The 25,278-nt window shown below is 59.3% G+C and overlaps 10 protein-coding genes across 10 annotated transcripts; 6 read left to right on the top strand and 4 right to left on the bottom strand.

Moving 5' to 3' along the window:
- Positions 1-36: 36 nt before the first annotated feature.
- On the bottom strand, positions 37-1,664 carry BXZ73DRAFT_102535 (beta-lactamase/transpeptidase-like protein; the record flags this gene model as incomplete). The annotated part of the gene is made up of 7 exons (XM_048015273.1): positions 37-272; positions 812-1,001; positions 1,052-1,128; positions 1,188-1,392; positions 1,452-1,510; positions 1,563-1,575; positions 1,632-1,664. The coding sequence occupies 7 exons, from the start codon at positions 1,662-1,664 to the stop codon at positions 37-39; spliced, it is 813 nt and encodes a 270-aa protein (XP_047876835.1).
- Positions 1,665-1,976: 312 nt separating this feature from the next.
- BXZ73DRAFT_102534 (WD40-repeat-containing domain protein) lies at positions 1,977-4,447 on the top strand (the record flags this gene model as incomplete). The annotated part of the gene is made up of 4 exons (XM_048015272.1): positions 1,977-2,564; positions 2,615-2,723; positions 2,784-3,164; positions 3,219-4,447. 4 exons carry the CDS (start codon positions 1,977-1,979, stop codon positions 4,445-4,447), a joined length of 2,307 nt encoding a protein of 768 aa, XP_047876834.1.
- Positions 4,448-4,839: 392 nt separating this feature from the next.
- BXZ73DRAFT_102533 (uncharacterized protein) lies at positions 4,840-6,094 on the bottom strand (the record flags this gene model as incomplete). Its single annotated transcript, XM_048015271.1, has 3 exons — positions 4,840-5,180; positions 5,693-5,861; positions 5,939-6,094. 3 exons carry the CDS (start codon positions 6,092-6,094, stop codon positions 4,840-4,842), a joined length of 666 nt encoding a protein of 221 aa, XP_047876833.1.
- A 614-nt stretch (positions 6,095-6,708) lies between these two features.
- BXZ73DRAFT_102532 (uncharacterized protein) lies at positions 6,709-9,196 on the top strand (the record flags this gene model as incomplete). Its single annotated transcript, XM_048015270.1, has 3 exons — positions 6,709-7,149; positions 7,210-7,309; positions 7,959-9,196. 3 exons carry the CDS (start codon positions 6,709-6,711, stop codon positions 9,194-9,196), a joined length of 1,779 nt encoding a protein of 592 aa, XP_047876832.1.
- A 1,708-nt stretch (positions 9,197-10,904) lies between these two features.
- On the top strand, positions 10,905-11,354 carry BXZ73DRAFT_13759 (uncharacterized protein; the record flags this gene model as incomplete). Its single annotated transcript, XM_048017487.1, has 1 exon — positions 10,905-11,354. A coding segment is annotated over one exon (450 nt), but the record flags the coding sequence as incomplete, so codon positions are not given.
- A 6-nt stretch (positions 11,355-11,360) lies between these two features.
- On the top strand, positions 11,361-12,621 carry BXZ73DRAFT_90688 (uncharacterized protein; the record flags this gene model as incomplete). The annotated part of the gene is made up of 2 exons (XM_048025712.1): positions 11,361-12,045; positions 12,107-12,621. 2 exons carry the CDS (start codon positions 11,361-11,363, stop codon positions 12,619-12,621), a joined length of 1,200 nt encoding a protein of 399 aa, XP_047876830.1.
- A 1,755-nt stretch (positions 12,622-14,376) lies between these two features.
- BXZ73DRAFT_90687 (cytochrome P450) lies at positions 14,377-15,974 on the bottom strand (the record flags this gene model as incomplete). The annotated part of the gene is made up of 3 exons (XM_048025711.1): positions 14,377-15,003; positions 15,063-15,641; positions 15,702-15,974. 3 exons carry the CDS (start codon positions 15,972-15,974, stop codon positions 14,377-14,379), a joined length of 1,479 nt encoding a protein of 492 aa, XP_047876829.1.
- Positions 15,975-17,200: 1,226 nt separating this feature from the next.
- On the bottom strand, positions 17,201-20,083 carry BXZ73DRAFT_48667 (DEAD-domain-containing protein; the record flags this gene model as incomplete). Its single annotated transcript, XM_048020098.1, has 7 exons — positions 17,201-17,428; positions 17,498-18,328; positions 18,381-19,138; positions 19,255-19,453; positions 19,505-19,716; positions 19,770-19,830; positions 19,943-20,083. The coding sequence occupies 7 exons, from the start codon at positions 20,081-20,083 to the stop codon at positions 17,201-17,203; spliced, it is 2,430 nt and encodes an 809-aa protein (XP_047876828.1).
- Positions 20,084-21,288: 1,205 nt separating this feature from the next.
- On the top strand, positions 21,289-22,440 carry BXZ73DRAFT_48611 (NAD-P-binding protein; the record flags this gene model as incomplete). The annotated part of the gene is made up of 4 exons (XM_048020090.1): positions 21,289-21,378; positions 21,435-21,716; positions 21,775-22,113; positions 22,174-22,440. 4 exons carry the CDS (start codon positions 21,289-21,291, stop codon positions 22,438-22,440), a joined length of 978 nt encoding a protein of 325 aa, XP_047876827.1.
- A 902-nt stretch (positions 22,441-23,342) lies between these two features.
- On the top strand, positions 23,343-25,133 carry BXZ73DRAFT_102527 (uncharacterized protein; the record flags this gene model as incomplete). Its single annotated transcript, XM_048015269.1, has 3 exons — positions 23,343-23,405; positions 23,478-23,582; positions 23,649-25,133. The coding sequence occupies 3 exons, from the start codon at positions 23,343-23,345 to the stop codon at positions 25,131-25,133; spliced, it is 1,653 nt and encodes a 550-aa protein (XP_047876826.1).
- Positions 25,134-25,278: the final 145 nt, after the last annotated feature.

The following is a 25,278-nucleotide window of genomic DNA, read 5'->3' as shown; positions in this document are numbered from 1 at the left end:
GTCGCCGTCTGCGTGCTCCATCCGCACGCGCGTCGCTCACACGCTCCGGAAAGCGACGCACAGGCCACCCGCGAAGGAACTCGGCTTTCCGAGCGAAAGGAAGTCCGAGAGGACGTCCTTGCAGTAGGCGGAGGTGGACTCGGTGTTGCAGTGTGCGATGGGTGCGTAGCCGGGGGAGGTGCACAAGCCGGCGTAGCGCGCGATGCTGAGCGACGGAGGGGCGGTGGACGTATTCTTCGGGGCATGAGTCCGACGGGGCGACGAGCTCGTCGCTGAATGCTATTATGTCAGCCAGTCCTGGGGCGAACATGTGAACGCAAAGCGTACCTAGGATAGCTCAGCTTCGTCGGGGTGTTCACGGTATGAATACAGGTCGTTGAGCATGGTGGTGCCATACCTGGGTTTTCCCTCCTCACTACGTTTTCTCCCAACAACAACATCGGCGTCATTGTCCTATGAAACGCGGACGAGAAAGCACTCGCTGCGCCCATGATCTTGAAACAGACGTTTGACGATGTCCTCGGACTGCCCCCCTCGCACGAACGCATGAGCTCCACACTCATATCGACGCTGCCATAAGACCACCTCTCTCAGCCCATGCCGTATCTGAGGATACTCGCACCAAGGGGCGCACTTGGCTGTCCTCTCGCAACCTAACGCGCAGTTGTCGTTGCCTCGTACACACTCTCCGGGATGGTTCGATACGGGGTCGACGCCCTTGTTCAGCCACAACGCCAGCCACTTCATCATGTCCTCCGCGCCGGCTTTGAAGATGACGAGTTCGAATTGAACCAGAAAATAATCCGGCGACCGTCCTTGTTCCACGAGTGCGCGAGCCTGCCGGACCGCTGGGCGACGGACGGCCAGACGGTCGTGTCGTCCATGTGGAGCCGGCTAAAGATGCGCCTGGAGAGAAAGTCGGCGTATGACATGCCGGAGTAGTGCGCGACGAGGTGCGCGCAGAGCATGTGCATCTGCGCGGGCAGTGTCAGGCCAAAGGTCTAGAACGACGGGGAAGGGGAGCGCAGATAGGAAAACTGAAGAGACGCACCTGGTCGTTGTACGACCACTTCTCGCGCAGCTCATACGCCGAACTGAACACACGCATCCGCCCAACTATGTCTGCCGCTGTGTTGCCAGGCCCGTACGCGAAGTCGCCGAGGCGTGCCCGAGCACATCGCGGATACTGGCCCCGCGCGTCGTCCATCCGTCCAACGTCCCGTTGGGTTCTTGCAGCGACCGTCCGAGCTCTTCAGGCAGAAGGTCGTGGAATTTGGTGTCCCGGCTGGATGCAGAGACCGAAGGCGGGAGTGGAATGCAGTTCTTTCCGCGAGCGATGCCGACAGAGGTGGCCAGAAACGTCTTCGAGCACGACGCCATGCCAAAGAGTGTCTGAAGGCCAACACATGTACATATTTTGTCCCTCTGGAGAGCATGAGTTGGCGACATACCTCGCCGTTGATTGACGGAAAGGTGTCAATAAGACGGGAAGAGCGAGAGGGAGCCAAGCCTGCTCACCTGGCGGCAGCACGGAAAGGTTGGACTAGCACAGAGCCGCCTACGCCCTTCGACGTCCTGCCGGGCGAGGTGCATGCCGCAGGCTCATCGGGTGACTGTCAGGGGTCGCGGACCTGGGGGACGGAGACGCGTCGGGACGCGGTCATGGTGCGCGCGCGCCTCGGAGGGCACACGGTGGTGTGCGCAGCGGCTGGGCGAGCGTAATGAGCTCGGAGCGTCCAATCCTGAGGCCTGAGGCCTGAGGACGAACCGTCGTCGCGACGCGTTCGTCCGCGCTGGTCGAATGGTGCTGCATTGATGAGCGGCGCCGTCGTCCGCGCTCCTGTGGTGGGTACTCATCTGTACTTATGGGCTGGTGCCGGGCCGAGCGCTGGTGACTGCCTGGGCGACGCCACACGCGATCTCGCGCGATACGCTCTTTGCTGACAACGTTTGCCCCCCAGACGTTGACTGCAGCCATGCCCTCCTCCCCTCCGGTCCCTGTCGAGATATGGGAGGCCGTCGTCGACGTCCTCGGCGCCGGACACGAATTCGAATCGGTCGCCGTCTGCGCAAGGGTCTGCACGCAGTGGCTCCCCCGGAGCCGCCTCCACATCTGGCGCGAGGTGTACCTGAACACGATCGACCAGCTCGCGTCGGTCCGCCACGCCCTCGAATGCACCCCCCAGCTTCGCGGGCTCGTCGCTTCAGTGCACCTCCATCTGTTTCCCGCCCCAATGCACGACCCCGCTCTGTTCAACAGCGCGCCGGTGGTCCTCCTGCCGTACCTGCCGTGTGTGGAAGTCTGGAGATTCGAGGTGTTTTGGGCTTTCGGTATGCCCGGGTTTCGAGCGTTCTCGCGCTTTCCTGGGGCCTGCTTCAGGAAGTGCTCATCCATAAAGACTTTGGAGCTCAAGAACGTGCATTTGCCGTCTCCTCTGCACCTGTATCGACTCGTGGCCTGCTTTCCCAAGCTTCAGAACCTCCGGTTGGCCGCCGTCAAGTTCACAGATGAGCTCGCTCTGCCGGGCTCACGCACGAGCATAGCGTCCCTCCAGGAGCTCAAGGTCAGTGGGTGTTGCAGTCCGGCCTTGTGTTGTTGCTGACCCGCTTAAAGATGGAAGATCTGTACATGAAAGAACAAGAACATCTACGGCCGTTGCATCAGACCAGCGCGACGACTCTCACGCGCCTGACGCTGCCCTGTGCCTGGCTCCCGTCTCGCGGTGAGGATGCCTTTGCTGTCTCCGGCCTCGTCGAATCCGATTCTCATCATTGTCTTACAGACATCGGCGAAATGACGAGATTGCAATATCTTGCTCTCCGATGTGACCGTCAGAAACCCGTGTTGAGCTCCTGTATCATCGCCGCCGAGAAAGTCAACATCTTCTTGTGTCACGGCCTCCCTAGCTCGCTGATCACCTTCGAAGTTGTGTATCCAGAGGCTATCTGCCCCCCACAAAAGGAGCTCGATGACGTTAACAGACAGGAGTCTGAGCCGGCTGCACGACTGGTAGAAGATCTCGGCCGTCTCCGAAAAATAGGAGCAACATGCATATTTGAAGACGTGAAGGAGAATCACGTGGACAGGTGCACCAGTGTGGTCGAACAAGCCTTCTTATCGCTTCATTCATCGAACCTTCTACGGGTTTTCCGCACGTTTACCCGTTAGTTTTTAGTTCCTCTACTACGGCGGTGGGTTTAGCTGACACATTTTATAGACCCACCTGTAAAAAGGTTGTACGGACACACTGATAACGTGGAAAGACTTGTTCTCTCCCCCTCGGGAGCGTGGGCCGCAAGCATTAGCCGATGCAAATCCCCCGGCTGGAGTGCCAGCATCATCATCTGGAACACCGAGTCGGAGAAGCTGGTATTCGAGCAGTGGTACAATGTTTCAGGTTTTAAGGCGATCTCGATCTCGTTCGCATCTACGGAGGCGCTTTGTGCGTGCACGAACCCCTCCAGCGGAGTAGATCTCTTCAGGCTCCCTTCACGAAGCGACGTGGCGGCGGGACAAAGACTGCGCAAGGTCGGGTGCTTCAAGGTTGGTCACGACGACGACCACGTTGATCACGCTTGGCGGCCGGACGGGACGCAGCTGGTGGTGTTGACGAGGCTCGGGAGCCTTGAGGTCTGGGATGCAATCACTCTCGCCCTCGTTCAGTCATTTCCCAGTCCGCGCCGCATCCTACAGCCTCGGGTGATCGACTTCGTGGACGACCCGTCGTCCATTCAAATCTCCAACGACGGCCGCTTCGTCCTGCACGTCTGCAAGTTTACTCCGAAGCCTGGAAAACGACACCGGTGCATCTTTGTCCACGACCTCGTCACCGGGATCTGCCATTCTCCGTTCCCCTCCCCGGATGCCCCCGCCACGCTCTGGTTCGCCCCTATCACTCATGTCGTCCTGCGTAGCGATCCGGCTCGTCCACACGTTCAGCAAGTGGTCGTCGTTCGGGACGACGCCCCCATCGTCATGCTCGCCGACGTTGGCACCGACTCTTCCCTCGGAGGCCCGGTGTCATTGACCCTCGACATCGAGCCGACACAACCACACCGCGGGCTTCTCTTCCATGTCTCGGCCAACGGCCACCGCGTCCTCCACACGCACGGCACCGCAGTCAGCACGACGTACTCGGTGTTCGACGTCGGGACCGGGCGCCCGGTCGCCACCGTCTTGTTCAGGAACGCTCTCCAGGGCAACCGCCGCGGCATGCTTTCCCCGGACGGCAGACATGGAGTGTTGCTGGCGTCGTCTTACGGGAGGTATAAGATGTGGCTGTGGCATGTCGATGAAGGGACTCTGCATCGGATCCAGGGGACGATGGGTTGCCGGGAGTGGACAGCCGCTGAGTTCTCCGGGGATGGCGCGACGCTGGGGCTGGGATATTCTGACGGGACTGTGTCGTTTCATATCGTTCAGGACGTAGTTCGCGGACAGGCATAGCACTAGCTAGCCAAAACCCACGATATTATCGATACTGATGTATCTCTGTGGTGCACTTCACAGCGAACGCCACCTACGCCTCGCCCTCGTGCTCCAACGTATACGCAGGGCCTGTCCCCGTCGCTGAGCGTGACGGTGGAGCGGGAAACGAGGAGCAGGTGTCGGGGTTGACTCGACGATCACCCAGGTGCCGAAGCGAAAACTCGGAAGGCCTCGCAGGGGCAGGATCTATGGGCCAAGCGGTGAACGAGTGGGTGTATGCGGCGTGGGGACTCAGGCGAGAACTTGTGACTGCGGGAGGGGAGATACATAGTACAATGACCGTTACGAGCTCAAGAAGTGTCATTCGATTATAGCGCCACATACACACGCGTCACCTTACTTACCAAATACTAGTCAACTCTTTCAAACAACGCATCCGCCACTTCCCTTGCGCCCGCGCCCTCGCCAAATCGCCTCTCCACCGCCGCCCAGTCCGTGATGAGCGAGAATCCGACCACCTCTCCATCCCGCACGTCGAACTCCACCGGACCACCGGACTCGCCCGTCTCGGAGAACTCGAACGCGCTGCTGTTGCGCCCGTAGCCCGCCGGGAAGATGGCGGTGAACGTCGTGTCGAAAGCGTTGCCATCTGTGTACTCCATCCGCACGTGCGTCGCCCACACGCTCCGGAAGGCGGGTTTCCGAGCGAAAGGAAGCCCAAGAGGAGGTCCTTGCAGTAGGCGGAGGTAGACTAGGCGTTGCAGAGTGCGATGGGCGCGTAACCGGGGGTGCACAAGCCGGCGTAGCGCGCGATGCTGAGCCACGGAGGGGCGGTGGACCTATTCTTCGGGGCGTGAGTCCGACAGGGCGACGGGCTCGTCGCTGAATGCTATCATGTCAGCCAGACCTAAAGGGAACGTGTGAGCGCAAAGCGTACCTAGAATAGACCAGCTTGGTCGGAGGCAGTCCGAGAACATCGTCAAACGTCCGTTTCAAGATCATGCACGCAGCGACTGCTTTCTCGTCCGCGTTGCACAGGAGACGCCGATGTTTTTGTCGGGAGAGAACACAGCGATAGCACCGCCATGCTCAACGATCTGTATTCATACTGTGAACACCTCCTCGCATGAACACATGAACTCCACACTCACATCGACGCTGCCATCTCTCCCAGCCCATGCCATATCTGAGGATGCTCGCACCAAGGGGCGCACTTGGCTGTCCTCTCACAACCCAATGTGCAGTTTTCGTTGCCTCGTACACACTCTCCGGGAAGAGCGTCTGGTTCGACGAGCTTGCCGGATCGCTGGGCGACGGACGGCCAGATGGTCGTGTCGTCCATGTGGAGCCGGCCAAAGATGCGCGTGGGGAGAAAGTCGGCGCATGACATGCCAGAGTACTGCGCGACGAGGCGCGCACCGGGCATGTACATCTGCGCGGGTAGTGTCAGGCCAAAGGTCCAGAACGACGGGGAAGGGGAGCGCAGATAGGGAAACTGAAGAGACGCACCTGGTTGTTGTACGACCACTTCTCGCGCAGCTCATACGCCGACCTGAACACACGTATCCGCCCAACTATGTTTGCCGCTGTGTTGCCGGGTCCGTACGCGAAGTCGTGCCGCGGGAGAACCGAGGCGTGCCCGAGTACATCGCGGATACTGGCCATGCGCGTCGTCCATCCGTCCAACGTCCCGTCGGGTTCTTGCGGCCACCGTCCGAGCTCTTCAGGCAGAAGGTCGTGTACTTTGGTGTCCCAGGTGAATGCGAAGACTGAAGGCGGGAGAGGGGGAGTTCTTGCCGGAGGCGAAGTCGTACATAAGGATGCCGACAGAGGTGGCCAGAAACGCCTTCGAGCACGACTCCATGCCAAAAAGTGTCTGAATGCCGGCACATATGCATACTTTGTCCCTCTGGAGAGCACAAGTTGGCGAAATACCTCGGGGGTGAAATCACGTCCATTGCCCTCCTCCAGCTTCCGCCCTGAGGCCGCCAACTGTAACAGCGACAGCTTGTCTTCGCCCAGACGTATTACACCAGCAGATACCACTGGAATGGACGCATTTTAACGGATATCTTCGATGAAAGAGAGGACGTTGGGGGAAGGCAGTGAAGGATGGTGCGGTGAGGTGATTGAAGCTTGAAGAGGAACCTGTGTTGGATTCATTATGTAGCCGTCGACCGCAAAAGATCCTTATCGATCGTGAAGCGCTAGGAGCGCGGTCAGACCCCGCGCGATACGCTCTTTGCTGTCCACTTTGCCCCCAGACGTTGACTGCAGCCATGCCCTCCCCTGCCCTCCCTGTCGAGCGATGTGAGGACATCATCGACGCCCTCGCCGCCGCACACGAATTCGAATCCGTCGCCGTCTGCGCAAGGGTCTGCACGCAGTGGCTCCCCCGGAGCCGCCTCAACATCTGGCGCGAGCTGTACCTGAACACGATCGACCAGCTCGCCTCGGTCCGTTACGCCCTCGAACACACACCCCAGCTTCGCGGGATCGTCCACTCAGTCCACCTCCATCTATTGCCCGGCCAACGGCAAGACCCTGCCCTGTTCAACAGCGCGCCGGTGGTCCTCCTGCCGTACCTGCGCCATGTGGAAGTCTGGAGACTCGAGGCCTTCTGGGCCCCTTTCAATATGCCCAGGTTTCGATCGTTCTCGCGCTTTTCTATGGCCTGCTTTAGGCAGTACCCGTCCATAAAGACTTTGGATATCAAGAAGGTGCAATTGGCGACGCCTCTGCATCTGTATCGACTCGTGGCCTGCTTTCCCAAACTTCAGGTGCTCCGGTTGGCCTCTGTCACGCACGATCGTGATGCAGAGGAGCACGCCCTGTTGAGTTCACGCAGGAGCATCGCGTCTCTTCGGGAGCTCAAGGCGAGTGGGGGTGACAGTCTGGCCTTATGTTGTTGTTGACTCGTTTCAGGTGGAAGCCTATCTGTACACGTACGCGAGAGAACAACTACGGCCATTGTACCAGGCAAGTTCGACAACTCTCACACACCTGACGCTACCCTGTGGCTCTTTCCAATCTCACGGTGAGGATGCCTTTGCTATCTCGGGCCTCGTCGAATCCGACTCTCATCATTGTCTTACAGACGTCGGCGAAATGACGAGATTGCGGTATCTTGCTCTCCGGTGTGGCCGTCGGAAGACCGTGTTGAGATCCTGCATCGCCGCCGTCAAGGATGTCAATATGTTCTTGTGCCACGGCCTCCCTAGCTCGCTTGTTGCCTTCGAAGTTGTCTATCCAGAGGTTTGCTGCCCCCCACAAGAGATTCTTAATCACGATACCATATCCAAGTATGAAATGGCTGAACGACTGGTGGAAGATCTCGGCCCTCTCCGAAAAATAGGAGTAACATGCTTATTTGAAGACATGAAGGAAAACCACGTGGACAGGTGCACCAGTGTGGTCCAACAAGCCTTCTTACCGCTTCATTCATTGAACCTTCTACGGGTTGTCCGCACGTTCGCACGTTAGCCCTTAGCTCCTCTACGGCGGTGGTTTGAGCTAACACATTTCATAGACCCACCTGTCAAAAGGTTGTACGGACACATTGATAACGTGGAAAGACTTATTCTCTCCCCCTCGGGAGCGTGGGCCGCAAGTGTTGGCATATGCATTTCCTCTGGCTGGATGTTCAACTGTATCATCTGGAACACCGAGTCAGAAAAGCCGGTACTCGAGCGGTGGTACGACACCTACGGTGTTAAATTGTTCTTGGTCTCGTTCGGACCTACAGAGGCGCTGTGCGCGTGGAGGCGCCCATCCCACGGAGTAGATATCTTCAGGCTCCCTTCACAAAGCGAGGTGGCGGAGGGACAAAGAGTGCGCAAGGTCGGGTGCTTCAAGGTTGATGACGACCACGACCGCCGTGATCACGTTTGGCGGCCGGACGGGACGCAGCTGGTGGTGTTGACGCTGTTCGGGAGCCTTGAGGTCTGGGATGCAATCACCCTCACCCTCGTCCAGTCATTTCCCAGTCCGACCCACATTTTACCTCGGGTGGGGGACTTCGACATCGACTTCGAGGACGACCCGTCGTCCATTCAAATCTCCAACGACGGCCGCTTCGTCCTGCACGTCTGCAAGTTTACTTCGAAGGCTGGCACACGACAGCGGTGCATCCTCGTCCACGACCTCGTCACCGGGGCCTGCCATTCTCCATTCCCCTCCCCAGACGCCCCCACCCCGTTCTGCTTCGAACCCGTCATCCAAGCCGTCCTGCGGAGAGATCCGGCTCGGCCACACGTTCAGCAAGTGGTCGTCGTTCGGGACGACGCCCCCATCGTCATGCTCGCCGACGTCGGCACCGAGTCTTCCCTCGGAGGCCCGGTGTCATTGACCCTCGACATCGAGCCGACACAACTGAGCCGCGGGCTCCTCTTCCATGTCTCGGCCAACGGCCACCGCGTCCTCCACACGCACGGCACCGCAGTCAGCACGACGTACTCGGTGTTCGACGTCGGGACCGGGCGCACGGTCGCCTCCGTCTCGTTCAAAAACGCTCTCCAGGGCGACCGCCACGGGGTGCTGTCCCCCGACGGCAGACATGGAGTGCTGTTGACGTTGTCTTACGGGAGCCATAAGATGTGGCTGTGGAACGTCGATGAAGGGACTCTGCATCGGATCCAGGGGACGATGGGCTGCCGGGAGTGGGCAGTCGCTGAGTTCTCCGGGGATGGCGCGATGCTGGGGCTGGGGTATTCGGACGGGACTGTTTCGTTCCATAAAGTTCAGGACATAGTTCGCGGACAGGCATAGTACTAGTCAAAACCCACGATACTATTTATATAGATGCATCCAAAGAACACAGCGAGGGGAGATTCAGTCGTTGCTCGTTCTTCTCCCCCTTTCCGAATCTTGGCAGACCCCGCGTTCGCGCCGAAGACCCGCCTGTCCGCCGTACGCCCCTGTCGGCGACCTGGCGAAGCGAACGCAGCGCATCACAATCATCGTGCGCCTTGCCGCTTGCGGCGCACTTCGTGGTGAAAGCCACCTCGGCCCCTCCCCTCATGCTCGGACTCACGCGCAGAGCGCGTCGCTAAACTTGACGGTGAAGCGGCCAACGGGGAGCGTGATGGAGACGGGGTTGCGACGCGTCGAGGTTCGACGACGATCACCCGGGCGCCGAAGCGAGAAGTCAAAAGGCCTGGCAGGGGTAGGATCTATAGGACAAGCGCCGGTGAACGAGTATGAAACAGTGGATGTATGCGGCGCGGGGACGCATGCAGATGGGGGGCGAGACTTGCGGCTGCGGGGGTGGAGGCACATGAAGAACAAGAAGAGAAGAGACGCACTGGTGTGGAGCTCGGTGTAGTCGCTGCTTGAGCACTACGGCCAATGGCTTCTGGTCGCGCATAGCCCATTAAGGCTTGCGCCCCCTTTGAACGGAAGTTGTTCCTAGTCGCCAGGTTCGCGCTGAGGTTCAAGCTTGAAGCTGGGAGGGTACTCCACGTCGTGTTGGGGGATATGCACAAGACCGTTCGATACGAATCGCCTGATCCAGTCTGACCTGCTGCGTGAGCTCTGACGGCAGGCTGGAGCTGAGACGGAGTCGAGTTCAGTCACCCGTGGGTATGTATGACTTACTTTGCATCGTTTGATGGTCTTGTTCAGGTCGTTGAGGGTCTCCCCTATGGCGGCCTCTGCGCTTGAGCCATTCCGGGCAGGACAGTGCGGAGGGAGTCGGACGGTGGAAGGGAAAAGAGATGCGGTACCGTTTGGCGCCGACTGTCTGCGAGTACGCGGGTCTGTTCGCTCTTTGCCTCATACCGCATCGCTCTCATTCCCCTCCCGCAGCTTCGCCCCGGTCCTCGCCTGCGCCCTCTCTCACAGCATACAGCGCGACCCGCCCCACTTTCCCGTCTCCAGCGTCCTTCACTTCCAGCGGACCCAACAATGTGAAGGTGAAGTGGGCGTCAAATATCAACTCCCACCGACTCTCCTTCCTCTCCCTCATCCCTCAAGCTACTTGCGCTCTAAAACCACCACCTGCGACCGCCATATCCCTACACGAAAGATATCTGAGATGGCCGACGATAAGGAGAGTACGTGCTGCCAGTGGTCTTCCGTCCTTGTCTGTTCCACTTATGAACATTTTGTTCTTTTGTAGTCATTTCTTTGAGCGATGCGGATCTTACGGCTCTCAAGTTCCTTGGTCCTGGTGAATACCTCTGCCCTTTCGCATGTGTATCCCTTATTTATCGTTATGCCCCCAGACGCTACTCAGGGGGTAATCGATTTCATCACGACCATCAGGAGGATTCCTCAGTATTTCGGATGTGAGCGTCTTGGTCTTTTCGTGTCTTTCTCTATAGCGGAATCACTAATTTCGTCTCTAGGGCTCACTGTATATCAGGTCGGGTGCCTTAACAACTATCTCAAGTACCAACCAAGTCGTTCACCGTCCCATACCCCACCCACGTCCCCCAATCTCTCCCAGGCGTCCGAGTCCTCAGTTGGTGATGACGACTACATCTCGCCCTTCGAGCGCGCATACTTCTACAACGGCGTCGCCGACAACCCTCCTCCCCTCTTCCAGCGTTCCGATCTGGCGCAGCGCCCTTTCCCCATCTCTCAAGATAGGCCTACAGAGAGGTACTCCGTCACTCCGGTGAAGACCGCCCACACCGCCAACCACCCTATCCTCAAGAACAAGTTGTGGAAAGAGTCGGTTGCTCTTGATATCCTCTCTTTGTGCCGGGAGGCGCGTCGTGGTGTTTACGTCTCGACCATGCTACCTGTGCGTTTCTCTACCCTTGATAAAGACGACAAGGACGTATTCGACGACCACATCGTTCTGTGGATCTCCGTTCATCCCGGCACCACCAAGGAGACCTCCTGCCGTGACGCCAACGCCCCCATCCTCGGCATCTTGGCCAACTACAATATCCACGACGTCGCTGTCCACTGGATCGAGGGCGCTATGAAGTCGTGCGCTAGTCCTCCCGAGATGATGCCTCTCGCTGACGACACCGACCCGACTCACTGGATCCGCCGGGCCCTCACAGCCGTCCTAGGCGTCCCCCTCGCTGCGCAGGACATGGCGGACCTCGACTCGCAGGGTTCACTCGGTCTCTACTTCCACCGTGGTAAAGACGGGCACGGCAAGAAGAGCAAGGAAGTCATGGGGATCACCAACAAGCATGTCGTGTCCAGGAGCTTGCATGCGGACTACGAGTACGGTGGCCAGCAGAGTCCACGTAAGCAGTATCTCCGCAACTGCGGTTATCGTCGGTTCGGGCAGCTCCTCGAAGAGACTCGTGCCCTGCTTGGTGTGAAGCTCAATCAAGCCACGCGGTTCGCTGCGCAGCTGGCGAAGCTATTGGAAAGTCGACCTCAGGAGGAGGATGCGCGCTACAACTTGAACGTGAAGTATAAGGAGCAAGACTTGCAGAGGGTGGAGTCGGACGTTCGTATTCTCAGTGACTTCCTGAGGCTTATCCAATCCACCTGGAGCGATCCCCTCGATCGTATCATCGCCTGGGTCGACTGGGCACCCAAAGTTGCCAACGATGCCGACTTGCGCCGCTACACTCGCGACATAGCCGTCATGACGCTCGAAAAGGACAAGTTCGTCAAGAACTTCAAGGGCAATTTCGTCTACCTGGGTGCGTTCTTCTACTGTCTCTCCTTTCTCCGTCTTCATTCAACGAAAACATGACTCTTCAGCCGGCAAGTTTACCCCCGACCAGATCATCGCCTGTTTCCACCCCAACGTCGCCAATCCCCCCGTGTTCGAGTATCCCTTAGACCACCTGTTCAGGCTTTCGGGTTGCGTCGACGCTGCAGGCCTCTCGACCCCGTACTTCCTCGACGATGACAATAAACCTTGCTTCATCGTTGCCAAGGACGGGCAGAAAACCGACCTTACCTTTGGTCGCCAGTCTGAGCTCGAGGCGCTCACCTGCCCCGATCTCGAGGGCCATTCCTGGGAGGTCGCGATCCTTAACTACGGGGGAAGAGAGCATGGTGATTTCAGTGCTGGAGGTGACTCTGGTTCAGCCATCTTCAACGCAGAGGGCAAGCTGGTTGCTCTGTTGCACTCCTATTTGCCCACTGGATCGTCCACCCATATGACATTCGGAACTCCTGGTCACTACGTCATGGAGCTCGTCATGCAACGTTACCCCGACGCCGATTTCTCCCGCTCCCAGTATGACGACGACGACGCAACCTCAGTCTGAAGTCTTCCAGTCGTTTTTTGTTCTTCCGTCTCCACCATCACTGTCTTCTCCCCTCAACTCTTTTCTACCCTTTCAAACGTGTGCTTTCTCGAAGTCGATTCGCTGTGAATGTACGTCCGTTTCGTCGTGGTCGTAGCTGACGGATTTCGACGTTCCAGATCTGCCGATTTCGTCATGGTGGTGGATTCTGTACTTGTGGCAGTGGATTTCATTCATCTTAGAAAACATCAGTAAGTATTTTGTCGCATGGAGTGCAGCTCGACGCTCATCATTGATGACGACAGAACTTGGCGTTCCGCCGCCCGCCGCAGGGTTCGGTCAGAAGAATCGTGTTCGCAAGAGGACATACCTACGGATTATGGTGGGTAAATCCGCTGACCGAGTTATACCGTGTCGTCTGGTGTTGAGTACTTGAGTACCCGATGCGGGTGTGTGGGTGTGGCACTTGGCCGCCGCCTCTGAGGTGCAGGCTTGTGACGATATAGTCTAGTCTCAGGGTTGTACGATATTTGTCCAATCTCAATCTTGAAGCAGTGCGATGTAGACGCATTCCCAGCAGATCTGGCACGCCAGACCAGCGTCCCTCGCGTTCCACTGGGTATCGTGCCAGAACCAGTTATTGGTCGCTTTCCACGATGTGCTGTTTCTCCTCCTTCCCGCCTTCAGCACGCCATCGTCAATCCCACTCCCGCACTCTCGCGTACCTCCACACCGCAGACCTTGCCCTCGGCTCACATTCCCCGACGCGATGGCCGAGGATGACCGACGTACATCCCCTCCTCCCCTTCTCGCCCTCCCATCTTCTACCCCTCAAGTCTGTGCTGGCCACCCCAGCCCGCGCCCACAGAAAGCGCGGACCGCGTGCGGCTCGCACGTCATTTGCGTTGCCATTGCCGCCACCGCTCGCTGCTATCGCCTTCACTCCCCAGCCTCAATGACCATGAAAATGAAGGGATGCAGGAAGACATAGCAGTAGGAGGACACTCGCATCTGCGCGCTGCGCCTGCTCTGGCTACTGTCATGCGCTTAGGAAGACACCCAGAGACCTCATATTTTTGTACGCTGAGTAAAAGCCAGAGCCAGTGGCAGGGTAGCGCAGAGATCGCAGGAAGCACTCACTCCACCCCGTCTTCTTCGTGGCTTACAACTGTTTCCGAAATGATTGCCCAACCAACTCCGACGCACGGGAGGGTCTCGATTCGGAGCTTGAGCCTGGGGAACGAGCGTGATGGAAGCAACTTGCCGTTAGTTTGCCTTGCGCAGACATGCTTCGTAGCTCGCGACGTACGTTGTGCGGACAGGACTTCGTCGTTGCAACACAGGGTTTCTGATTCTCAAGCAACGAGCTGCTACCAACGTTCTGGGTTATCGGCATCGACGTGAGCATAAACCAGTTCATTACTTAATCGAACACAACGTAAGAACCACCAGATAGAGCGATATGAAGGGCTCGCGCGAAGAGGCGAGAGAGCTATTTATCTATGCGAAGAAGTCCATGTGTGATACAACGGACTTGGCAACGGACTATTTGAGGGATAACCGTACGAAACCACGTGAGATCGTAAGGACAAGGCCGGGAACGGGGAGTAAGGAGGCGAGGGGCGATAGACATAGCGATACACGGGACAATACAGGAGAGAGGGAATTGGGTCCGTCGGTCGTGACTCGTCGTAGGTGTACGGTAAAGGTTCGTGCAGAAAGGAGTTATAGGACGTAAACAGGAACGAAAATCCAAGCGCGTGCGCGGCGCGCCCGCTACAGCCAGCGGCCCTTCTCCTCGCCGAGGCGGACGAAGTCGAGCTCGAGGTTCTCGGGCAGGCTGAGCGCGAAGACGGAGAGCCCGTTCCGGATCCGCTGCCGGTGCGGCGAGTCCGCGGGCACGCTCCAGCGGAACTCGCGGATGAGCATGCTGAGCAGCACCCGCTGCTCGAAGATCGAGAAGTTGCGCGCGAGGCACCGGCGCGGCCCGAGCCCGAACGTCGCCCAGTGCGCGGCCTCGCCCGTGCCCGTCCCGCCCGCGCCCGCGTTCGCCTCGGCGTCGTGCAGGAAGCGGGTCGGGTCGAAGGCCGCGGGCGTGCACCACGTGCGGGGGTTGTGGTGCGCGGCGCAGATGTTGAAGCACATCGGGGTCCCGGGCGGGACGGTGTAGGACCCGATCCGCACGGGCTCGTCCGAGATGCGCGGGAGGGTGATGTTCGAGGGCGTGTTGGTGCGCATGGACTCGCGGAGGACGGCGTTGAGGTAGGGCATGCGGTTGAAATGATCTGCGGTGGGCTCGTCGTAGCCCATGACGGCGATGACCTCCTCGCGCACGCGCTCCTGGATTTCGGGATACAGGCCGAGGAAGAAGGCGGCGGAGGAGATGGCGCCCGCGGTGGTATCCTGTAACGAACCAAGCGTGGTCAACGACGAGCAGCACGGGCGCGAGTGGGTGTACGAACGTGGCCAGCGACAAACATGACGATTGTGTTGTCCCGATACTCGAGCTCCGTCATCTCCGGCTCCTGGAACATGTACGTAATGACGTCGTTGCCCGGGCTCTTCTTCTTCTCGTCCAGGATCTTGCACAGATCCGTCACGAACGAGTCGATCATCTTCTGCACGCCCCGCCGTGGGAGCCAGCGCTCGAGCACCGGCAGGCCGACGTAGAGTGGGTTCGCAATCGCATTCATGACCTCGTGGTAGCGCTGGACGAAGTGACCATCGGGGTCGGCGAGGGCCTGGAAGTCGTAGCCAATGACGCCAATGCCGAACGCGTCGAGCGTGTACCGATTGGCGAAGTCGTCCCAGCGGACGCGGCCGCCGTCACCGATAAGATCGAGCGCAGTGCGCGAGAGAGACGTGAACACGTCGACCGGCATCGTCTTGTTGATCGAGTCGCGCACGATGCGCGCGTGGCGCTTGCCCATCTCGCCGTTGGCCATGAAGACGTTGTTGTTCCCGATGAACCGCCAGAGGAGGATGTCCTTGGACTGTTCCTGCTTCCAGACCGTCGGGTTCTCCAGCAGCTGCTTGCCGAGCTAAGCGAGGCAAGGAGCAGTTTCAACATTTAAGTTCCGTAGCTATGAAACCCGACGTACCTTAGACTCGAGCACCTGGACCATCCAGTTCCCGAGGCAGTAGACGAGCACGACGTCGGTTTCCTTCGAGTCTGCGAACGGGAGGATGAGGCGTTTGACGCGTTGTTCCTCCACTTCGCCCGAGATGTAGCTGGCGAGGGTCGGGAAGATGGGTACCGCGGGTATGTGCCGGAGGTGTGAGGGTACGCAGAGGAGGCGGTAAGCGCCAATGCAAGTAGCAAGGAAGAGAAGAACTGAAACATCAAGGACGGTGTTGGAGGGAAGAAACGTCATGGCGTGCACAGAAAGCCTGTGGGCAACGCAGAGCCGGTGAGCGGCGGGGGTTCTTGGGGCGGAGGAAGGTGGGTATGTCCCGCAGGAGGTCCTCAAACTTATAGCCCGCCATCCGCGGCGAACGCTGGTCCCCGGCACCATGCTGAGGAGATCTGATCGGCACCGCGCACACCCACAGCTCGCGGTGACCCAGGACCCCCGACATCTCCCTCGAATGCCTGATCCCGATTTGTGGGCGGAGCAAAGCAGTATTGGTTGAGCTCCTGGAGCACCCTCCCAATGCGATATCAACATCACCCATCGAGGTCCAGATTCGCCTCAGGCATTTGGGTGAGGGCCCCGACGGAGGAAAACGGGCCGCAACCAGGTGCTCACCTGCGGTGTGCCACAGACCGGCACATGGGCGCACCCTAGACCGATTGGAGGGCGAAGCGAAACTGCTTCAACATTGCCAGCGCCCTGGCGCGCCCGCCGCTTCGACGCCGCGGAGCAACGAGCAGAGCTGGAAACCGACTACATAGGTATGAGCAGGGTCGTATATACGCGAGGACATAGGCGCAGCGTACGTGTCGTGACTCGTCCTGGCGAATCATCGTCGTTGCAAGGGAGTTGGGCGGACAATTGAGCTAATTTGCGCAATGCGGGCCCTGAGATTGTCGAGCATCCGACCGCTGGATCTGAGCCAGTCGGGAGAAGCCAAAATAAGCGACGGGCGGAGACTCGGATCGCGTGGCAGACTCACCCCTGCAGACCCGTGCAGGTTGCCTCCGCCTCGTGCGCCACCATCGTATTTCTCGACCGCTTCCATCCAGCCACCCGTCGGTCCCAATGATCCTGACGCATGCTCCAAGGTCCTGGTTGGGCGGCCGGCTTTGACTTGAGGCCTGCGCACGTGGAAGATCCTCGTCCTCGTCGCCTATCAGCGAGCGAGCGAGCTCGGAACAGGCCCGCGTGGGTTAGTTGTGCTGCTGGTGTCATCAACTGCCGCTCCCGTCGCTGCGCAACGAGCAAAACGTCTCGCTCAGTCTTTCCTGAAACTCCGGCTTCCTCGCCCCGTTCGCTCCCGCGAGCGCCACGCGGTATCTTGCGGTTTATCCAGGCGTGATCCGCGTCCACGAAGGGCAGGCTGGGCACGTCACGCCCGGGGCCGCGCGCCCTGGACACACCAAGAGAGTCGAAAGGTCAAGTCGTCATGCTGAGGTAGGTACGAAACAGGAAGCGTACGCCTATCGCCTGCTGCGGAGCATCTGTAGCACAAGCTCCTCCTCCTCTGCGAGGCGCGATACGACATGAGTGCGAGCCTTCTTGGATGGTGGTTGTCGTTCGTCTGCTTCTGCCTCTCCTTCTGACTCCGATGGGAGGTCGAATTCGGGTGAAATGTAGCCGCCGTCGTCGTCGGAGGGCCCTGCGACGATCGGACCGGTGACTTCGCCGTCCTCCACATCACAATAGCCCTCTTCCTGAAAGGCGCCGCAGTCAATACCAGCTCCTCGCTCGGTCCAAAACACGCATGGCACACGTACCTCAAGCTCCCGCTGTTTGCGCTTGCGCTTCTTCTCCCGCTTCTTCTCCTTCGCCTCCGCCTTGTCCGTCACGTCGGCCGTGAGCAGCTTTCCGCGCTCCGCCTCGGCGAACTTCCGCCCCGCCTCATGCACGTCCTCGCCTTTGAACACGTTCTCCGGGTCTTGCATCTCGTACACCTCGTGTGCCTGTCCGTCGTCATCGAAGATGAGCTTCTTGCCCTTCTCGCCGTGCTTTGCGATCGCCTTCTTTGACAACGCCAGCTTCGCTTTGCGCTTAGAGATGAACCCAGTATCGATCTCTGGGACGTCCTCCAGACCGTGATCGGCACGCTTGAGGGTGATGAAGCCATCGTCGCCTCCATCGTCGTCGTCGTCGCGGTCGACGAGCTTCGCGTAGTGCTCGGAGAGGATGTTCTGATTCTTGCGCTCGAACATCCGGTCGTACTTGGTACGTACTCGAGGCTGAGAGCGACGACGCTGAGCGCATGATAAGAAGCGAGGACGGAGTGCTCGCACCTTTTTGGACGCGTCCTTCGCACCACTAGTCTCCTCCTCGTCAGATCCCTCATCAGATGATCCCGACTCGTCATCACCGCTCTCTTCGTCCTCGTCCTCGTCCTCCTCATCCTGCGCGTTGCTCGGAGCGGCGACTTCCGCAGCAGCCCTAGACGCGTTCTTCTTCCGCTTGGCCATCTCCTTGCTTAGGAACTTGATCTTCGGTATCCCCGGAAGCCCAAGCGCTTCCGAGTACTCCTTCACTGGGAGCCCTTCGAGCTTGAATATCGACTTGTCCTTTTGCAAGTACACCGATCGGAGGTACGACACGAACGCCTGGGACAGCACGGGTGAGCCCCAGGGACCAAAGGAACAGAACGCGACATACCCTTTGCCCAAGATACTTGATCTCCGGGTCCTGAAACGCGAGCTTTTGCAGCTGGTTTGCGATCTCGTGGGTCTTGCTCGCCTTGATCTTGATCTTCTGGACGTCGACGTTCTTCTTCTTCAGCGCCGCGACCATCCCGTCCTCCTCGCTCGGCAGCAGCAGCAGCAGCCCCTTTCCCGCGCTCTCATAGCGCGCCGTCCGTCCGACACGGTGGATATACGTCTCCGCGTCCTCGGGCGCGTCCACCTGGAGCACCCAGTCCACGGCGGGGAAGTCGAGCCCGCGCGCGGCGATGTCCGTCGAGAGCAGCACCGCGTGCTTCATCACCGTGAACCGCTGGAAGGTCGCGAGGCGCGCCGTCTGCTTTTGTTTGCCGTGCAGGTGGAGAAGGGGCACACCGGGGTGCATCCGGCAGAAGGTCTCGAAGGTGAAGCGGACCTGCTTGCAGCTGGAGAGGAAGACGAGCGTCTTCGCCTGCAGGTGGCTCTTGATGAAGCTCCAGAGGACGTCGAGCTTGTGCGGGAGCTCACAGAGGACGTAGTGCTGTTCGAGGGTCTTGGGCGTCGCGCCTTCGGCGATAGTCTCCTCGAGGCCGATGGGCACCGGATCCTTTAGGCTTAGGCGAGCGAGGTCGGCGACGGACTGGGTCTGGGTGGCGGAGAACAAGAGGGTCTGGCGTGTTTTGGGGAGATGGGAGAGGAGAGCGGTGAGGGTTCGTTGGAAGCCCATGTCCAATATGCGATCGGCTTCGTCAAGCACTACATGTTGAGCGAAGTAAGTATATGCGCGAGAAAGCAAGCATATGCGCGTGGAGGTAGGTATATGTGTGTGGAGACAGGGATCCGGGTAAGTAGACAAAGGGGAATCCACGTACCAAGCATTTGCAGATTGCCGGCGTCGAATCCAATCGTCTGGTCCATATGCTGGAGAAGTCTGCCTGGGGTTGCGACAAGAATGTTCATGCGCGACAGTCGCTCCCGTTCGTCCTTCAGGTTCTTGCCTCCAATGACGAGGCCCGCAGAAAAACTGTGGTAGCAACCTATACTCCGGAGGACATCGAAGATTTGCACGGCCTGCACCACTGTAGGTATGGGGAACGCCGAGTACAAATATGCGGTACTCACCAGTTCTCTCGTCGGCGAGATGATCAATGCACCCAGACCATCCTGAGGTCCCCATTTCCGTCGATATAGGATTTCGAGCACGGGAACAAGGAAAGCCAAGGTCTTGCCGCTGCCTGTGCGAGCTGCTCCGAGGACATCTTTTCCCTTGAGTGATATTGGAAGACTCTTCGCCTGGATGTCGGTCATATCGACGAAGAAGGCGCGCTTTAGCCCTGTGATTGCATCGTTCAGTATGCGGGACGTGCACGAGGTGAAATGCGCTCACCCCGTTTGGTCCAGTCGGATATTGGGAGGTCAGCAAAGTGCTTCAGGTCTTCAGGAGCTTCCTGAAGCACAGTTACTTGTGTCAATGAGCACAACTCTTGAGACGCAGGACCAGGACGACATTCGAGGGGAGGAAAACACGCCATGTAAAACGACGAAGTGTAGGATACTCACAAAATGAACCGCCGAATAGTCAAGATCCTCAAGCAACTTGGCTTCCTGCTCCCTCTTCATCTTCCCGGATTTGATCTTAGGGACATTTCGCTTACGATTCTTGCTGTGTTTTGTAGGGTTCGAGGGCCCGGCTTGTGCCATATTGAGTTGATCTCTTGGTATCAGGTTGTTCGTTGTGTCAGAGAAAGAGCATGTAGAGCGCAATGGACAGATGGCAAAGAGAATACGGATGATATGGGGGACAGTGGTCGAAAGACAACAACACTTCCTGCACGTCTGAAAATGTGCACTGGGAGAAACGTCAATAGACGCTCGACGGGCCGTGGTACCCGGCTATATACAGCCCACGGCCCGCCGTGCCACCTACTTGTTGTCCATCCGTCTCTGAGCATGGGCAAGCTACCCGTGGCTTCCTCTTCTTCATTTCCACTATCGTACACTGCAAGACGACGCCATCCTGGAATTCTGCTTGTCAAGGCTCACGCAAATCCTCCGTCACGTTTCCTCTCCTTGAATCACCTCAAGCTATCTCCGTGACACTGGTTATAGTGCTCACGATGCCATAGTGAGTAGCATGTGATCTCGTATGTGCTGTTAAGGATGGGGGAGAGCACTCCGCCAAACTCGAGAGGGAGTGTACGATATGCTGTGATGGTGTGGAAACGACGGGAGTACTACCACTCCCTTTACTACCCAGGACGGGATTATCATCACCAGGCGAGAGTCTGTCATGATTTGGAGACGGCACCATCCTTCGTCGGGTCCCGGGTCTCCATTCCCATCTAGACCTCTATCGAGCTTTCGGGCAAGAAAGCAAGCGAAGTCGAGCCCAGGCTGACGGCGTTTTCCCGGCGACTTTGAGAGTCTGCTTACCCCAGCATGCAGAATAAAGTCCCAATTTGAAACCGCTTGTGGAGATTTGACTACCCGCCGAACCTTTGTACGTCGACAGTAGACGAATTCCTCAACGCCCGGCTGCTCGTGTCGTAGTGTGTGGTAAGAGAACTCGTACGCTGTGAATACTATGGAGCTACTTACAAATTGCGAATCATCAGTCCTTTCCCAGTCGGTGCTTTCTCCATGGGAATACTTGTACGCCGGGTGACCACGTCTACGCGGCATTGGTCCCAAAGGAGATGCACGTGTGCCGAGCTGAAGACGTTGACACGGCGGCGGTGAATTCTCCTTCAGTTCTTCGCCGATCGATCGGACCCAGAAATCATTGGTATGTCTCCGCCTCGGGGAATGAGTAAAATCCCTGACATTCTCTAGCTCGCGCTTCTGTATCCAGCATATATAAAGATGGGGGTCAATCACCGAATATCCGCCATAACAACGCAAGCAGCATGGAACAGAAGCCTTTCGTGCTCATTCTGGGACCGTCCGGCCAAACGGGCACTCCCGTGGTCCAAGGGCTTTTGGAGTCGGGGAACTACGTGAGTTTTTCGGCTTTCCCTTGTACGTGATGATTTGACGGACCTTCGTTGAATAGCGAGTTGCCGGTTTGATCCGCCCCGAATCCCTCACGAAACCTTCCACTGACAAGCTGCGAACTCTCGGCGTCGAGATTCGCTCTGGTAGCCTCAAGGACAGCATGACCGATCTCAAGAAGCACCTCGAGGGCGTCGACATCGTCGTCAGCTGTGTGGCCGTCCCCGCCATCCTCGATCAGAAAGACATCATCCGCGCCGCGAAAGAAGTGGGCGTGAAACGCTTCGTCCCCTGCGACTGGGGCACTCCCGGTGCGCGCGGCCTCCGCCCCATGACGGACATGGTATAGCTCCCTTCCCGCTGAATCTCTCGCGGCAGCTCTGACCCTCGTTTCTTGGCAGAAATACGAGATCCAGGACCTGGTCGTCGAGCTCGGCCTGCCGTACACATTCATCGACGTCGGCTGGTGGATGCAGAGCTTCCTCCCGCTCCCCGCGCACAGCAAGGCCACCCCGGACAGGCACGCGCTCGCGAACACCGAGTTCGCGGGCGGGGCGACGCCTCTCGCGCTCACCGACCTGCGCAACGTCGGCCGCTGGACCGCGCGCATCCTCGCCGACCCGCGCACGCTCAACCGCGCGGTGATCGTCTGGGAGGACGAGCGCACGCAGAAAGACGCCTTCGAGATCGGAGAGCGGGAGAGCGGGCAAGCTGGAGACCTGGCCGCGAAGCGCGCGCATGTGAGCACGCACGTCTCATGTCTTGTATGAATGGGCGCCGATCTTTGTTTCATGACGCAGGTCTCCGCCGAGGAGGTCGAGGCGCGGTACACCGCCGCGAAAGCGGCTACAGAGGCGGACCCGACGGCCTTCGAGGCCATCTACCCATACTGGTACATGGCCTATGTAAAGAGCCTGTTCGCTCTTGGCGAGAACTCGCTCGCGAGCGCGAAGAAGCTTGGGTACCTGGACGCGCACGAGCTGTACCCTGACATGCCGCAGCCGAAGCTCGAGCGGTTTGCGGAGTGGTTCTACTCTCTGGAGGATCCGGCGTTCCCCCCTCTCTAGGGACGGTCGGGATGTCGCTTGCATCCTCAGAGTAGGGAATACACGAACTTCTGATGCAGTTACGACGAGCCATTAGCTCTACTCATAATTTGTTCTATGCAATACACGCAGCTTTATGACGTGTTCATTTGACTCATTCATGTGCATCCCGCGTGGTTGCCTCCAGGGGTCGTTGCTTCCCTGGCGCGCATGAAGAGCAACAGTGTTTGTTGTGAGTTATCCTCCTTAGCCTGAGATTTCGAGCACTGAATCTCGCGCAGCCTCATCGGGAATAAGGAGCAGATAAGCCACACGTCGGTGTCCCTTCCCCGGCTTTTTCTCCCGCCAAGGCGCGCCGAGATGGCGACGACCACCCCGAGAGGCAAATGAAGCAGACGACGCAGGAGCCTCGGCCTTCCGGTTCGGGGAATCCCGCAAGCGTCTACCCGCGAAGGTCCCCTCGAGGCTCGGCAACCATTTTCGCCTCGAGTCGTGCTTGCCGACCTCTCGTAAGGCTGATGTCGTGCGAGGCGTGCTTCGATGCGGAGATGAAGGTCAGTGCAGCCCCTCTCATCATACACGGTCTGTCTCTGTCCTGACAGGTAAAACTGCCAGCTGCCGTCTATTCTTCGACAGGCATGTGGAGGGGAGCCACCATTCCTCATAAGATGAATGAGAACATTTTCAACCGTCTTTTTTTTCAAACCCGACGTACGCGGTCTCCATCAGCCAGATCGGAGGTCGAAGAGGGTCCCTGCGCCTTCCGAAACGCCTATCTACCCTACATAAGTCCCGCGAAACGTGTCGCTCCTTGCCGCCTTCCCGAACACCTCAAATTGACCCGTCGCAGTTCTCAGGTGAGCTCGCACCTCTCTCGACCCCCGCATCCTCTTACGTTCCTCAGCTTCAGCAACCTCGTCTCGATGCCAAGTCCTCAACATTCGGTGCTTCCCAATGCTCACAGAATATGGCAAATTGACGAGATCGTTCGCAACATTCTGACGCATCTACCTTTGGGCTGTGGAAGCACTCTTGCAAGATGCGCACGGGTTTCGCAGGCGTTCAGTCCGCCCGCGCTGGACATTCTCTGGTACAAGCTGAACGGGCTATCACCGCTTTTCAGTTTGCTCCCTTCCTCGATCAAAGAAGAGGGCGTGGGTGCCGTAAGTGATGATTTCGTTGACCACCTGTTCGATGATGCTTACTGTCATTCCCCGCCATGCGTCTAGACGGTGCTCAGTGACGCCATACCGGACTCCGACTGGGCACGCATCGCATTGTACACTCGCCGAGTGCGCAAGCTGCACTACCAGAACGCCCACGGGCCCTGGGAGCACCTCGGCCATGATGCGCTCTGCGCTCTGCTCCGACGTGCGTACGCCGCGGACACGGCGCTCTTCCCCAATCTGCAAGACCTCTCCTGGCTTCAGTTTAGCGCGACAGCGCAATGTCTTCCATTCGTCGCACCATCTTTGCAGCGGCTGTCTCTTTACGTCTACCCCTCCGATCCTCCATCTCCGATCACCGTCCAACAAGCGCCACCTGGCCACCCCGAGGTCGCACATGGCTTGCCTCCGCGCACAGGCTACGGCGGTTTCATCCCGCACCTTGCCTCCCGCTCTCCCGACGTCGAGGAGCTCGCCCTCGAAGGCGTCGACGCCCCCTTCGCCCTCGCCCCGCCCCCCACGCTGCCCGCCCCCGTCGCCTTCGCCCGGCTCCGCGTCCTCCACCTCGGCAGCATCTCCACCCCCACCCACATCGTGCTCGCGCAATGCAGCGCGATGCCTCGCCTCGCCTCGCTTTCCCTCACCTTCTCCAGCCACGCCCACCCCGACACCGCCCCCTCTCCGACCACCTCTCACGACGCTGAGAACGACGATCGCCCCTCCCTGCGCGCGCTCGAATCTCTGCGCGCGTCCGGCACCCCCGACCAGCTCGCGGCGGTGCTCGCCGCGACGACCGCGCCCGCCCTGCGCTCCGTCCACCTCGCGCTCTCCCTCCCGAGCACCGACGGCACGCCCAGCCCCGCGCGCTCCGACGCGGCGCCCCCGAGCACCGGCGCCGCCGCCGACTGCGCGCGCGCGCTCGCCCCCCTCGCCGCCACGCACGCGTCCACCCTGCGCGCGCTCCGGCTCGAGTGCGCAGCGCCCACGCGTTCCACCCACGCGCACGCCCCGCGCTCCGTCGCGGAGTACGTGCGCCCGCTGCTCGCGCTGCGCGGGCTCCGCCGCGTCGCGCTCGCGCTCCACGACCCCGCGGGCGTGGGCATGGACGACGGCGACGCGGCGGAGCTCGCGCGCGCGTGGCCCGCGCTCGCCGCCCTCTTCGTCTCGCTCTCCGCGCCGCACCGGGAGCAGGAGCGCGCGCCGGTGCAAGGGCCGGACCCGCGTGCGCCGCGGCCCGCGGGGGTGCCGCGCCCGTCCGTCGCGAGCCTGCGCGCGTTCGCGGCGGGGGGGTGTGCCGCGCTCGAGTCGCTGCGGATCCCGGTCGACGCGGACGTGGGGATGCTGTGCGAGCCGGGGTGCGAGGTCGGCGCGGCGGAGGGCGGGGCGAGCAATGGGGCGCTGAAGACGCTGTGGCTGGAGGGGGTGCGGTTCTCGCGCGCGGACAGCGGGCGGGTGGTGCCGTTCCTCCAGCGATGCTTCCCGAACGTGGACTTGAAGCCGATGGTGGATGCGGGAGTTGTGCGCACGGACTTTGCTTGGCCCGTCTAGAAGGATTGGTGGGTTGGTTTATTGCGGTCTCGGCATGCTGGGAAGTCATGGTTTCTGTTACCTCACATCATAACCAGAATATTCGTCATATTGTAGAAGCAGGGAATGCACAGGCGATGATTACGGAAAGCCAACAAAGGCGACA

The sequence above is a fragment of the Epithele typhae genome, assembly GCF_022376455.1.
Source record: "Epithele typhae strain CBS 203.58 chromosome Unknown BXZ73scaffold_32, whole genome shotgun sequence".
In the NCBI taxonomy this organism is placed as follows: Eukaryota; Fungi; Basidiomycota; class Agaricomycetes; order Polyporales; family Epitheliaceae; genus Epithele; species Epithele typhae.
The sequence above is the reverse complement of the archived record's forward strand: the minus strand, read 5'-3'. Positions and strand labels throughout refer to the sequence as shown.